Below are 12,500 nucleotides of genomic sequence, written 5' to 3'. Positions count from 1 at the left end.
AAAAGAGAAAAAGAGTCAGTATGCTGCCTCCATCTGCTCGTCCTGAGGGACAACTGACCCTGTCACGGTGGCCAGGCAGCTTCTGTCCCCCTCCCCCATCCTCCCCCTTCTACTCAGAATGCATTGCAAAGACAGCTAGCCAATCCACACTCACTGTCTCAAAGTGCACTCGAGGAGTTTCCATCCATCACATACATTGTCTGTTGTATTGGAATAGCCTGTGTTACCCATGAGTGCTTGACGATTTTGGCCAAGACATCGAGCTTGTGTCTGCTCGTCCGTGCATCTGTTCTGCAGTCCACAGAGTGTCTGGACTTTAACCTGCCCCATCCCAGCCTCTCTGTCATTCACTGCCCCTGCACACAGAATGAAAACAGCTACTGAGAATCATTTTGTCTTTATGGTGAAGATACTTCCAGGCACAGCACAACCTTTGCTTGAAAATAGACCTAATTGACTGTTGAACAACAGTACAATTAATTCCACCACAGGGACAAATATGGTTCTGTGTAGCATTTTATTTTGGCCTGGCTGTCCTGCTTGTAGCCCTACTCACTCATGCACAGTCACAGCTGAATCTGAAGGTCTGCCTATCTGTTTCACAGTGGACTCTGAGCCTCTGACTGTTGCATTAACCCCTTGTACCTTCACTTGGAGCACAATGAAGGGGGGCAAATTGAGATACATGATAATAATCCTTGTATTTACGGTTGTCACATGCAATTGCAATGCTTTTGATGTACTGTAGCTTGTTATCATAATATCCCTCAACATATTCAATGTTTTTTGATGAATTGAAAAGCTGAATGCCACAGGCTATGTCTGTTTTGAATGTGTCCTTTTTTAAGTTTTCTATTTGTAGATAAATCAAACCAATAAGGACATAGAAATATTGTAGCAGAGTGCTTGGCATCTAGCCTATTTTGTTTATCACACTGACAAAACAATCCTTACAAACAGCCTATTTTAGTTCCTGGTATGTGCTGGAAATGTCCTTGACAAGCCCTAATAGTGGCAATTGTGTCTTTCTGCTGGATCACATAGGGAATGACAGCCTGATACGGTGGAGCGAGAAACCTAAAGAGATCAAATAAAATGATAGTCAGTCACTGGTGATTCCTGTGCCCTTTTGCAGTAGACTGTGTATCATGCACCAAAGAACAACACAGACGTCTCATCCTTAACAATCACATACTGTGCTAATACTTACGCTGCAAAAACTACTGAAGTGGAACTGCTCGTTTGTAGCTAGACTTTACCATCCAATCTTATTTGCCGTCCCCTCACCAAATATTATGAGCAGATGTCAAAAAGCCTTTAGCATTGACTCATGTAATAATATTTTATTATTTTGATCATGCCAATGTGGCACGTCATAAGACTTCTGGCAACCAGCTTTTTGTTGCTTTTGTTGTGTCAGCTTTAGTTTAGAGGCGCCGCCACCGATTCAAGCTGCTTTTCTTTTTTGAGCCTGTCATCACATCTACTTTGTACCGCATCTTTGTGTTGCTTTTTGGTTGTCATCATATTACTGTATGTATTACTCCTTCACTTATGCTTCCACCATACATGTGAAAGTGTATACATGTGAAGCATTGTTTTGTGTTTGTTCAAGTATGGTGCCTCTATTGAATTTTGTGCTTCACAATTTCACATTAATGCATACTACATGTAGTCGACCTTTGGTGTTGTATGTGCAATGTGTGCCTGTTAATGGGCCTGTGTTTTTACCACTCTAGGAGAGGGAGAGGAGGAGGCAACATATAATGCTGATGAAGGCTGTTGAGGCTCGCAAGAAAGCAGAGGTAGCCCATATGCACACAAATAAATGCAGACACACACACACACAGTCCACTCCATAAAAAGAGCCAAAGTCATTATTCCCTGGATGGATTCCTGCTTTCTCTTTTTTTTTTGTTCACTCTTTTCTTCCATTCATTTTTTTTTCTACATACTTACCAAGTCAAAAGATTCTGGCCCTCAAGCACTTTTCTTTTGAATGCACAGCAGCATTAGGCTGAATTCTAATACTGCTCAGCAAAGTCAAGTAAACCTTCTTGTCTGTTTTTACACACACACACACACATACACTTTGCTTCCTTAATGCTCTCTTGAATTTTGGACTCTCCAGGAGCGTGAGCGCTTGCGGCAGGAAAAAAGGGATGAGAAGCGACTGAACAAAGAGCGCAAACTGGAGCAACGAAGGCTGGAGCTGGAGATAGCGAGGGAACTGAAGAAGCCAAATGAAGACATGTGTCTGTCTGATCATAAGGTAGTTAAGATAGTAGCTGCCAGTGCTGTGGGTGTGAAGTTGATCACCTAAAAAAAATTATAATCAAATTTTAGCCTATACACACTTTAATGTAATGTAGATTGTCAGTTTTTTTTCTCATTCAAGTGCTGTTAAATACATTTACTTGTCAGTCACAAAAATTCCTGTCAGCCATTATTATTATTATTATTATTATAATTATTATTATTATTATAACAATAACAATACTAATAATAATTATTATTAGTAGTATTATTATATTATTATTGATAGTCAGTTTAACATTTTCCTGAGGGGCAGTACTAACGATAAGACCACATGTAGTGAGCATTTTTGTGTGGAGTTGTGTTCCCTCAAGTGGTTAAAGTAGAGTACTGCATAATGTAAAAATTATTCAGTCATTTCCATAAATTGGAAAGCACCATCTTGATAACAGTCAACAGATGTGAGATATAATGACAGCTGTTTACCCATTTTCCCATAAATGTTAAGATCATAGATTAGAAGTCTAAATTGTATTTAATGTCTCTCACACATACAACAACACTCCTAACTTTGCCCACTTTCCTTTGAAGCCTCTCCCTGAGTTCTCCCGCATCCCTGGACTCATCTTACCAGGACGTGCCGTGTCTAACTGCCTGATGCTGATGCAGTTCCTGCGAGGCTTCGGGAAGGTTTTGGGGCTTGATTTGAATGTGGATGTGCCTACCCTGGGCATGCTACAGGAGGGCTTGCTCAATGTGGGGGACAGCATGGGCCAGGTCCAAGACCTTCTGGTCAAACTGCTTTCTCTGGCAGTCTGTGATCCCGGTTTGCCACCTGGACAAAAGGTGAGCGAGTTCAAAGTTCATCAAGGCACGCATTGTACTTATGTATTATACTTTTTGAACCAGTGGGGCCAGCTTGAAAATTACACCTGAGAGGGAAATATGGCATGTATTGCTCTATTTGGTATTGGTTTACAGCATTATACTACATAAGGTTTATTAGTATAGTTATACATTGCTTTGCTTGACAAACGTAAGTTAAACTCAGTAAATATGTTACATTCCTTAGATTTAAAATATCCAGCAACATGTTGTGTATATAGACCTTCTACCTACTAAAGAACCTATAATCTTATAACTTATCACTTAAAAGTTAATGCATGTCATTAATTTACTCTGAAAGAGACTCATTCTTAGAATGGGTACTTTTAAGTTACTTCTGCATAATTTTTTATGTCCAATTGAAATGCAGGACTGCATTAGACTAAAAGTAGCATTGTTTTTTTATTGTTATTTTTGATTTTAGTGTTTAGATTTAAGATGTAAGGACTTTTTTCCTGCATTGTAAATAAATTAATAGTCAATCCACTTAAAGCCATCAAGGATGTGTTCATCAAGTTTACTTATGTGTTGTCCTTTCCTCCTCTATCAGACAAAAACCATGCTGGGGGACCACCTGACCAATGTTGGCATCAACAGGGATAATGTGTCTGAGGTGCTACAGATGTACATGGGAGCCCATTGTGCCAATACTGAGCTGGCCCCTCTGGCCCTCAGTTTAAAGACCAAGGCCTTCCAAGCCCACAAGCCTACCCAGAAGGCCTCAATCCTGGGCTTCTTGGCTAATGAGCTGGCCTGCAGCAAAGCTGTTATCAGGTAGGAGATGCAGCTGAAACTGAAAAATAAAGTGGGGCCATCTAACCCTCCACTGTACTCTTAATATATTTTGCGTCAGTGTCACATTGGTGAATGGCTATAAAGTGGTCTACCATACTACCTTTACCTCTGGATTCACATAATTAAAATCACAAAATATATATTAATCTACCATGTTCTGTATGTGTTTTATGTTGCATAACACTGAAGTTATGCATTAGCCACTAATGGTGGGTTTAATAGATGCAGTGGAAAATGCTTACAAAAGCTGCAGTAGGGAGCAGTGATTTGCAGTAGAGTCCTTTTTTAATGTAATGAAATTATGCAAGTATTCATTTGTGCTTCAGGGTTTGAGCTTATTAAACGTTTTACTTTGGATAGAGATAATTGCCATTCTCCGTGATTTTTACTAAATACATCTGTTATTGCTCTCTAAAAGTACCAAAAAAATGGACGTATATCGGCACCATTGTAACTGACAGGATTGTATTTCCACTTCCAGTGAGATTGACAAGAACCTGGATCAGATGGCAAACATGAGGAAGGACAAGATCATTATGGAGGGAAAACTGAAGAAGTAAGTTTCCTTTAATCCTAAAACAAAAAATAATGCAATGACTTTCTGTACACTATCACGCTGAACATGTGTGTGTTAATGCAGGTTGAAGACCATTCATGCCAAACGTACTGGGAGGAGGGAGGCCAGTATGGGTGTTGAAGAGAACCAGTCTATGGGCACTCCGTCCTCTGCCGCCAAACGCAAGAGGAAACTGGGCGGAGACAGCGACGATGATGATGACGACGATGACGACAGTGATGACCAGGCAGAGGAGGAGGAGGATGAGGAGGAGGAAGAAATTAAGAAGGTTAAAAAAGTGGAGACATATGATGAGGTAAAAACAATAGATCCATCTATAGATCCGCTATTCAAACTGACCTTGAAGGCTTGCTTGCAGACATTTAATAATTTAAAAACAATTATTTGTTTTGTCCTGCCAGGATGAGGTTGACCAAGCCACCAGTCTGGAGGAGCTGGAGAAGCAGATAGAGAAATTAGCCAAGGTATGTTCTTCTTTAATATGTCTGTAAAGTGCTGTGACAAAGGTAATAACAAAACATGAATGCATGGTTATTTGACACTGCTAATGTGTGATTAAAAACGGGACACGCAGTGAGATTAAAAAAAAACTAGTCAAAAACTATGAAAAGATAAATAAAGAATGAAAAAGTCTTATTGTTATGTTTGTTTCCCTCCAACCTTGTACATGGTTATGCAGGATGCCACTGTATGTTGCCATGAAGATGTGTTTATTTTGTAAATACAATGCATTGGAGGTAACACCACAAACACCTCCTACACTCTAGATAATAGATCAGATTATAGACAATGATAAAATAGCTACAACCTCTAAATGCTTTAATATACAGTGTGTATTGAAAACGACCATGTGTTTTCTACTTTTTTATGAGCATGTACGCTGACAAAGGGCTTTTTGCTAATGAAGGCATTAATTAGCTTAATAAATTATCTCATTAGCATAGCATGTCGTGTTCAATATATCACAGTGATTACAATAGAATGAGAAAGCAGTGATTTCCTGAAGGTGTATACGTGAATCAGAATAACAAAGAAATCACAGAGTATGTCTTTTACCATTGCAGCAACATCATCAGACCAGACGAAAGCTGTTTGAAATATCCCATTCTCTACGCTCGATGATGTATGGCCAGGACCGTTACCGCCGCCGGTACTGGGTACTTCCCCACTGCGGAGGGGTCTTCATTGAAGCCATGGAGAGTGGAGAAGGTAGTTACAATACAACACCCATTAGAGGTTGATGAATTCCAATGCTAAGATGCTCCAATTGGCTCATCTGATTGCATAGCACATTTTATGCTCAGTCTGGAAAATAAAAATCATCAGATTTTGATGTAAATACAAGATTGTTAAGCTGCATGTTCAGCTGTTTTTTGGCAGTGTGAAATGTGCTGATGATTTTTTAGTTTATCTTTATTCTAACTAATTTGAGATTGCGTCTGTAAACTCTAATCATTTGACACAACTCTACTTTTCTGCCGGAAGCAAGCGTAGAACAATGTCCCAGAATAATCAGCGGTCAGCTGTACTATTACTTACAGTAGTTGTGTTTTCAGCCACATTAACATTGGCCCTCTCATTTCCCGGCAGCTCCAGAGGAACTGGAGGAGGAGCGACAGAGAAGGAGGAGAGCGGCAGAGGAGGTCCAGGTCAAAGAGGAACCTCAGGAGATCGAGTTGCAGAAGGAGAACGCCACAAACCTTGATGGACAGAGCATTAGAACACAAGGCTTGGAGCAAGAGAACGAGGTGGAAAAGGAGAGGAAGAAAAACTCCACGGCCCTTTTCTACCAGCAGCCGGGCTGTAATTCCAAACTGTGCACATTCCGGGATGACGGCAAGGACTTTGGCAAAGACACTGTAATGGCAGAGGACAAGGATATTCCCCGTGGGAGACATAACGGCAGCCCTGTGGGCACTCCTGTTGCAACAAGCACGGTAACATCTTCCTCCCCCATTCACAATACCTCTGAGCCGGCAGTAGCAAAAAAAAACTCTATTAAAGACACTACAAACATCACTCCCCTAGCCTCAACCTCTTTATCTGTCCCGTGCCTGCCAGTCCCACATGAAAGCCCAGGGAACACTCCTCCAACCTCATCTCCGTACCTGTCATTCCAAGCCAGCGACCAGCTACTCAGAGTCTTGACAGAGAGGAGTGGACACTGGTTCAGTCTGCTCCCTCGCAACCCCTGTGACGTCACTTCCATCACCACAACTCCTCCCACAGCGCCCCGTGTGTCTCCCCAGGCGACCTCTACCCCAGCCAGGCCAAGATCCCCACCTCAGTCCCCTGCCCTGCCTCTCACCCCTTCTGCTGCTTCAGCCTCAGCCAGCCCGCACCACCCAGCTGGCCTCCTCAACTACCCACTATCAGCCCTGCAGGTGAGGCTGCTGGCCGGACACAAATAGAGACAGTTGTGTTCTGTAGAGTTATTTTTGCCGTGTTCCAGATCACCATATACTAGATCACCTAAACTGTGACTCGCACTTTTTTTCCTCAACCTCCCTCACCCTTGACCCTTATTTTTCCTCTTTTCTCCCCAGGTGAAGGCAGGTGCTTCATTGCTAGGAGTTTCTTTTGGAAGCTGGCCCTGTGGTATGATAAGTCCCAGCCTGCCTCTGTGCAGCAGCCCTAGTCCCAGCCCCATGCTGGGTCACTCTCTGGAGGGCAACACGACAGCAAGTGTCTCCAGCAAAAGTGAATCCCCTTTACCTCGCATTGAAAAAACCTCATCCATACCCTCTCCTACCCTAGAGATGCCCAAATCCCTGGACCACACCATACCTCGGCCTATTCCAGATGGTGAGTGACCAAAAAATAAGCACTGAGAGAGAAAAAAATGAAGGCCATAATGAACCTCAATTTTCTGATTGAAAAAAAATTCACCTGCCTGAAAAATTTAACTTGCATGAACAATCCAAGATAATTAGATTAGGGAACATTCTGCTCTGTTGTACGCAATTTCATTTGGGTATAACATGGCTGAGTGAAGCGCCTTTTTACAGTGATGTATGTTCGGTGTCTTGTAGTTTACGTGGATGTTTGTGCTCACTTTCACAGAGATGCTGACAGGGTGGTGGCGGGTGTCTGACATTGAGGAGCTGAGGGCTTTAGTCGGTGCTCTACACAGCCGAGGCATGAGGGAGAAGGGCCTCCAGAGGCAAATGCAGAAATACACAGAGATTATCCCCCAGGTCTGCACCAAACACAAAGACGGTAAGTGCCTCAACACCACTGCTGAGTACATACGCCCTGTTTATAGCATAAATCGGTATGTATATATGTAGAAGGTAGATTTTTATAGCTATAGATACAGATTTTAAGTGCTGATGTTCAACTTGGCAGCTTGATCCCTCATGCAGCTCTGATGAAAACATTGTATTATTTATGACCAAGCTACTTATCCGTGGATGTTTGGCTACGTTTCTCGTGTATTCACCTGCACCAGTGAGTGTGTTTGTCTGTTTATTCATGGCTGACTGTCTGGTATCCCTCATGCCGTACCTTCAGTGGCCATGATCGAGCTCCATGAGCTGGAGGAGAGCCAGGTCAGTGTGGAGTCTGTGCGGGGCTGGTGTGTTGAGGAGCAGGCGATGGAGATGGACATTGCCGTGCTGCAGCAGGTAGAGGAGCTGGAGAGGAAGGTGACTGCAGCCAGCCTGCAGGTCAAGGTAAAACACTCACACAACCCTACACATTGTGTAAGTCGTTGAAACATGGTGAAACATGGTGTCATGTCATGTTGAAACATGGTGTCATCAAAGGCAATAAGCCTAAACAGACAATTTTCTCTTCCAGGGCTGGACATTTCCGGACCCTCAATCTGAGCGAGAGGACCTGGTGTATTACGAGCACAAACCCCTAACCAAATTAACGCCAGCGTCTGCAAACGTGGGAGACAAGGACCCCAAGGAGCATCTGGAGGAGCGGGGGGAGAAGGGCGGGGTGATGCGTCACCTGGACAACCCGCTGGACATAGCAGTGACACGTCTGGCTGATCTGGAGCGCAACATCGAGAGAAGGTACCTGAGGAGCCCCTTAGGTACCACCATTCAGATCAGGCTGGATAATGTCGGTACGGTCACTGTCCCTGCCCCCGCCCCATCCACTAGTGCTGACAGGGAAGGGTAGGTCATTTCTCCAACCAAAGCTCCCCACTCTCCCACTAAGACCCTCTCCTCTCACTGTGTGTGCTTTATGTTTCCCATACTACTCAAACAGGGAGGGTCTTTGCTGCTTTCACAGCAGATTTTTGTGGTGGCTTGTTGCATTTTGGTTTCTTTGGTCTTGTGCAGTTTCTTGGGTGGGTTGGGGGACTCCACTCAGTTTCATTTCCTGTGAAGGCATTGTGTTTACTGGCTTGTTTTTGTTTTTTCTGCGGACATCTGCATGGTGTTGTGCATCATTAACCTTGGTTATGGGCATACTCATGTTTCCCACTGTACAGTGTACACTTTCACAGGTTTTCACTCTATCTGCATGAAATTCCCCTAAACATAACAAAATCGGTGTGTACCTTTCCTCGGTACCCCCCAAATCTTCATGCCTGTCTCTGCACAGTTGGAGCTCTTTATGATCTGCTGTCTTGTTGGAGGCTGGTTCAGCTAATGCAGTTTAGTGCTTTGTGTGTGTGTGTGTAAATACGCCCACATATTCAAGTACATGGTATGTGTATGTTTTTGTTTCTCATCATTCCTTATTATCCTTTGTTAGCGGTGAGGAGGAGGTGGCCCATGGTATGAAGGTGTGGAGGAAGGCGCTGACTGAAGTGCGTAGTGCTGCCCAGTTGGCCATGTGTATTCAACAACTGCAGAAGTCTATCGCCTGGGAGAGGTCAATTATGAAAGTGGTGAGCAGCATTTTTCCACCCCGCTAAATAAAAATAAAAAAGTCTTTTGGAAGTGTACACTCGTTTAAAGTTGATGCATTTGTTTTTCTTTTAGTATTGCCAGATGTGCAGGAAGGGGGACAACGAGGACCTCCTCCTGCTGTGTGATGGCTGTGACAAAGGCTGCCACACTTACTGTCACAAACCCAAGATCACCTGTATCCCAGAGGGTGACTGGTACTGCCCGGCCTGCATATCCAAGGTATCAGAGCCCTTTGTAATGCATTGTCATCTCTCTGCAGTTTATTGCTTGTAGAGAGAATACTAGGTTGGTATTTGTGCATTTATTCCTTTTTATTTACATCTTCCTCTGAAAGAATATCCGCACTAAATACAACATTTGATAATGTTGGTATGTGACAGGCAAAACAAAAAGATTTGATTTTTGTATTCAAACTGTCGAAGGATGATATTTTTGCACCAGCCCTTGCTAAAAATCCAATTGTTTTCATGCACTTTTTAAGAGATCTTATTTTAAGTATTTTGGGGATTTTTTATGCATTGATTTGCAAGTAGACAATACAGAGGTGAGAGGAAATAAGGGAGGAATGAGAGAGAGAATACAACAAAGGCTTCAAGCCTTCGAAACAACTGCAAGGATTATGCAGTTCTCGCTTAATTACGTTTGATTGTCTGCAGAATGGATTTGGCATTTATCCCGCTCTGGGACAATAAGACTCTCTATTCTTAATCATAAAATTCTGAGAAACAACATATTTTATGTCAATCTCAACATAATGTTTTTATGTACAGTAGATGTGGTCAGGAAATGAAAAAATATGGTTGGTGGTGTAAGAAATGACAAATTTAACTAATAGTTTAGAAAAGGCCAATATTAGCATGATAAACACTATTCGATTAGTTTTAATTGTACCAAACTTCAAAGAATGCATTATTTACTCTGTGCAGGCAAGTGGCCCATCTCCCAAAAACAGAAAACCTCCAAACAAACCAGTAGCATCCAGCGCAGGAGGTGGTAAGAAAGGTGGAGAGGGGAAGAAGAACGTGAAGCAGGCAGGTAACGGGGAAGTACCGGAGGAGGACCCGGCCAGCGCCGGCAGCACGCCCAAGAAAGCAGCAAAAGACACCAGCAGGAAGAGGAAAACAGAAGAGAACGCACCTGCTCTGCCAGCAGCCAATCAGGAGAGCCCTGTGTGTGTGAAGCGAGCCAAGACAGCTAGAGACAACAACAGGGATCTGGGGTTATGCAGGTATGTGCCTCTGGCTTGTTCACACTTGTCCTTCTGTTGAATCCTTCACTTATTTATCCCCCTTTTCTAATAACTTGTACAGTCACTGCCATCTCCTGCAGGACTGTATCAAGACGTTGCAGGGAGCTGATGTTTTTTTTCCCCTCTTTATCAGTAGATACGATTATTTTGTGGTTGAACCCTGAGATTAAAGGTCTTCTTGTAACAAATCCAATTTAGGCTTTTCCAGTCAGCTATGAGCCTAATTCATTTTTGGCTAGTGCTGGTTGGTATTAGCTATGAAAACACACATTACAAAACCCCTTACATCATATATAAACTTTAACAAATTTTTTGTCCACAGGCAGTAGAAACAAGCTGAAAGCACAAAACTGACATTATCATCACCTTTTAAGTTGATGTGATGATCTATTTACACATCCAGTAGACACGGAGCTACATTATCATTCATTAAGAGTTGGGTTTGGGTCAACTTAATGAATATAAATTGAATATTCACTTTTCTTTAGCTCTGTTTTTGCTCTCTACCAACTCGTGCTGTGGCCCAAAATATGAACAAACGCCAATCAAGTTGGAGGCCATAAAACCAAAACAATGAGCTGAAAGACTCTAGTAAAGCTTTGTTGAGCTGAGGGGAACTGCAGAGTTGATTGTTGTTGTTGATCATTCTGTGTGGGTTTGTTACTACCAGCGACATGTACAGTATATTGATCCGGAGTTGTAATCCGGAAACCTAAACCGAGACCAAGTCATCACCAAAATTAGTGTATGGAGACCAAGACCTTGCGAGTTACATACTGCACAACACAATCATATGTTGAAAATGCTAACCAGAGGCACTCCTCAAATTGATCTGAATGATCCATATTCCCATAAAAAACACCCCCACAGAAAACAAATTAGGATTCTTCTTCATTCACCTCTTTTATTGCCATAAGTTTCAATAAAATTAATAAAAAGGCAGTTGTGGTCTTGACCGGTCTTATATAATAAAATCCAGAGTCCTCTTTATCTGAGACCGAGACAAGACACAGTAAAAAAAGCAGTCGATTCCAAGACGAGACCTTCAAAAAAAGACCAAGACCAATCTCGACTACTACAGCCCTGATTTAATCCATTGTTAAATTAAAAATATTGATTATTGCCGCTTTAAAGGAAGAACAGAATGATGAACCTCCCAGTGAAAGACAGCCCGTCATTGGGATACCCACAGCCTTTTCTGTCTAACCATATGCGTGCTTATTTGTGTGTGTTCATAAGGGTACTCCTTGCTGAGTTGGAGCGGCATCAGGATGCATGGCCTTTTCTCACACCCGTCAACCTGAAATCGGTCCCTGGCTACAGGAAGGTCATCAAGAAACCGATGGACTTCTCCACCATACGTGAGAAGCTTGTGAGCAGCCAGTAAGTTCCCATCACTTCCGTTTGTTCTTTTTCTTCTGAAAGCTTTCAGGGCGTTTGCACACAAATTAAAGTCAGAGTGGTGTTTTTCAGAAAATAAGTTTTAGTAAGTACTTCTCACATGAAGACCGTTTTATTCATTTTCAGGTATCAAAACCTGGAGACTTTCATCATTGATGTCAACTTGGTCTTTGATAACTGTGAAAAATACAACGAAGACAATTCGGACATTGGTCGAGCTGGTCATAACATGAGGAAGTTCTTTGAGAAGCGCTGGACTGAGCTTCTGAAACAAACAAACTAAACGTCTGTTCTGATTTTGCCCATAAACCTGTTCAACTTTTCATATCGGAGCACCAGGTTTTACTTTTACTTTTATTTTCTGATGGAGATTGTGGCTTTGCAAGATGGAAGAAGTCAAATCCTTAATAAGGAACCCATGGTGTGCTTAAGAGAGATGTCACCTTTAAAAAGAAAGAGAAAA

At 42.4% G+C, this 12,500-nt stretch overlaps 1 protein-coding gene across 12 annotated transcripts in view; it reads left to right on the top strand.

Annotated features, from left to right (window-relative positions):
• Positions 1 to 12,489, top strand: part of LOC116706376 (bromodomain adjacent to zinc finger domain protein 2B) — a 69,743-nt gene extending 57,254 nt beyond the window's left edge. For 7 of the 12 annotated variants that reach the window (XM_032543290.1, XM_032543741.1, XM_032543655.1 and 4 more), the window contains 18 exons: positions 1,740 to 1,805; positions 2,132 to 2,272; positions 2,848 to 3,102; positions 3,692 to 3,915; positions 4,418 to 4,492; positions 4,577 to 4,808; positions 4,915 to 4,977; positions 5,578 to 5,722; positions 6,104 to 6,897; positions 7,060 to 7,318; positions 7,577 to 7,732; positions 8,027 to 8,187; positions 8,315 to 8,643; positions 9,230 to 9,365; positions 9,460 to 9,606; positions 10,314 to 10,615; positions 11,876 to 12,019; positions 12,164 to 12,489. In XM_032543290.1, coding sequence (XP_032399181.1) covers positions 1,740 to 1,805; positions 2,132 to 2,272; positions 2,848 to 3,102; positions 3,692 to 3,915; positions 4,418 to 4,492; positions 4,577 to 4,808; positions 4,915 to 4,977; positions 5,578 to 5,722; positions 6,104 to 6,897; positions 7,060 to 7,318; positions 7,577 to 7,732; positions 8,027 to 8,187; positions 8,315 to 8,643; positions 9,230 to 9,365; positions 9,460 to 9,606; positions 10,314 to 10,615; positions 11,876 to 12,019; positions 12,164 to 12,320 — 3,786 coding nt within the window. In that variant the 3' untranslated portion in view covers positions 12,321 to 12,489. The remainder of the gene's footprint in view (positions 1 to 1,739; positions 1,806 to 2,131; positions 2,273 to 2,847; positions 3,103 to 3,691; positions 3,916 to 4,417; positions 4,493 to 4,576; positions 4,809 to 4,914; positions 4,978 to 5,577; positions 5,723 to 6,103; positions 6,898 to 7,059; positions 7,319 to 7,576; positions 7,733 to 8,026; positions 8,188 to 8,314; positions 8,644 to 9,229; positions 9,366 to 9,459; positions 9,607 to 10,313; positions 10,616 to 11,875; positions 12,020 to 12,163) is intronic. The other 5 variants (XM_032543894.1, XM_032543825.1, XM_032543959.1 and 2 more) reach the window with 1 other exon arrangement.
• The last annotated feature ends 11 nt before the right edge of the window (positions 12,490 to 12,500 follow it).

This window comes from Etheostoma spectabile, chromosome 1 (genome assembly GCF_008692095.1).
Source record: "Etheostoma spectabile isolate EspeVRDwgs_2016 chromosome 1, UIUC_Espe_1.0, whole genome shotgun sequence".
Lineage (NCBI taxonomy): Eukaryota > Metazoa > Chordata > Actinopteri > Perciformes > Percidae > Etheostoma > Etheostoma spectabile.
Note: the sequence above shows the minus strand (reverse complement) of the source record. Positions and strands in the feature narration are given on the sequence as shown.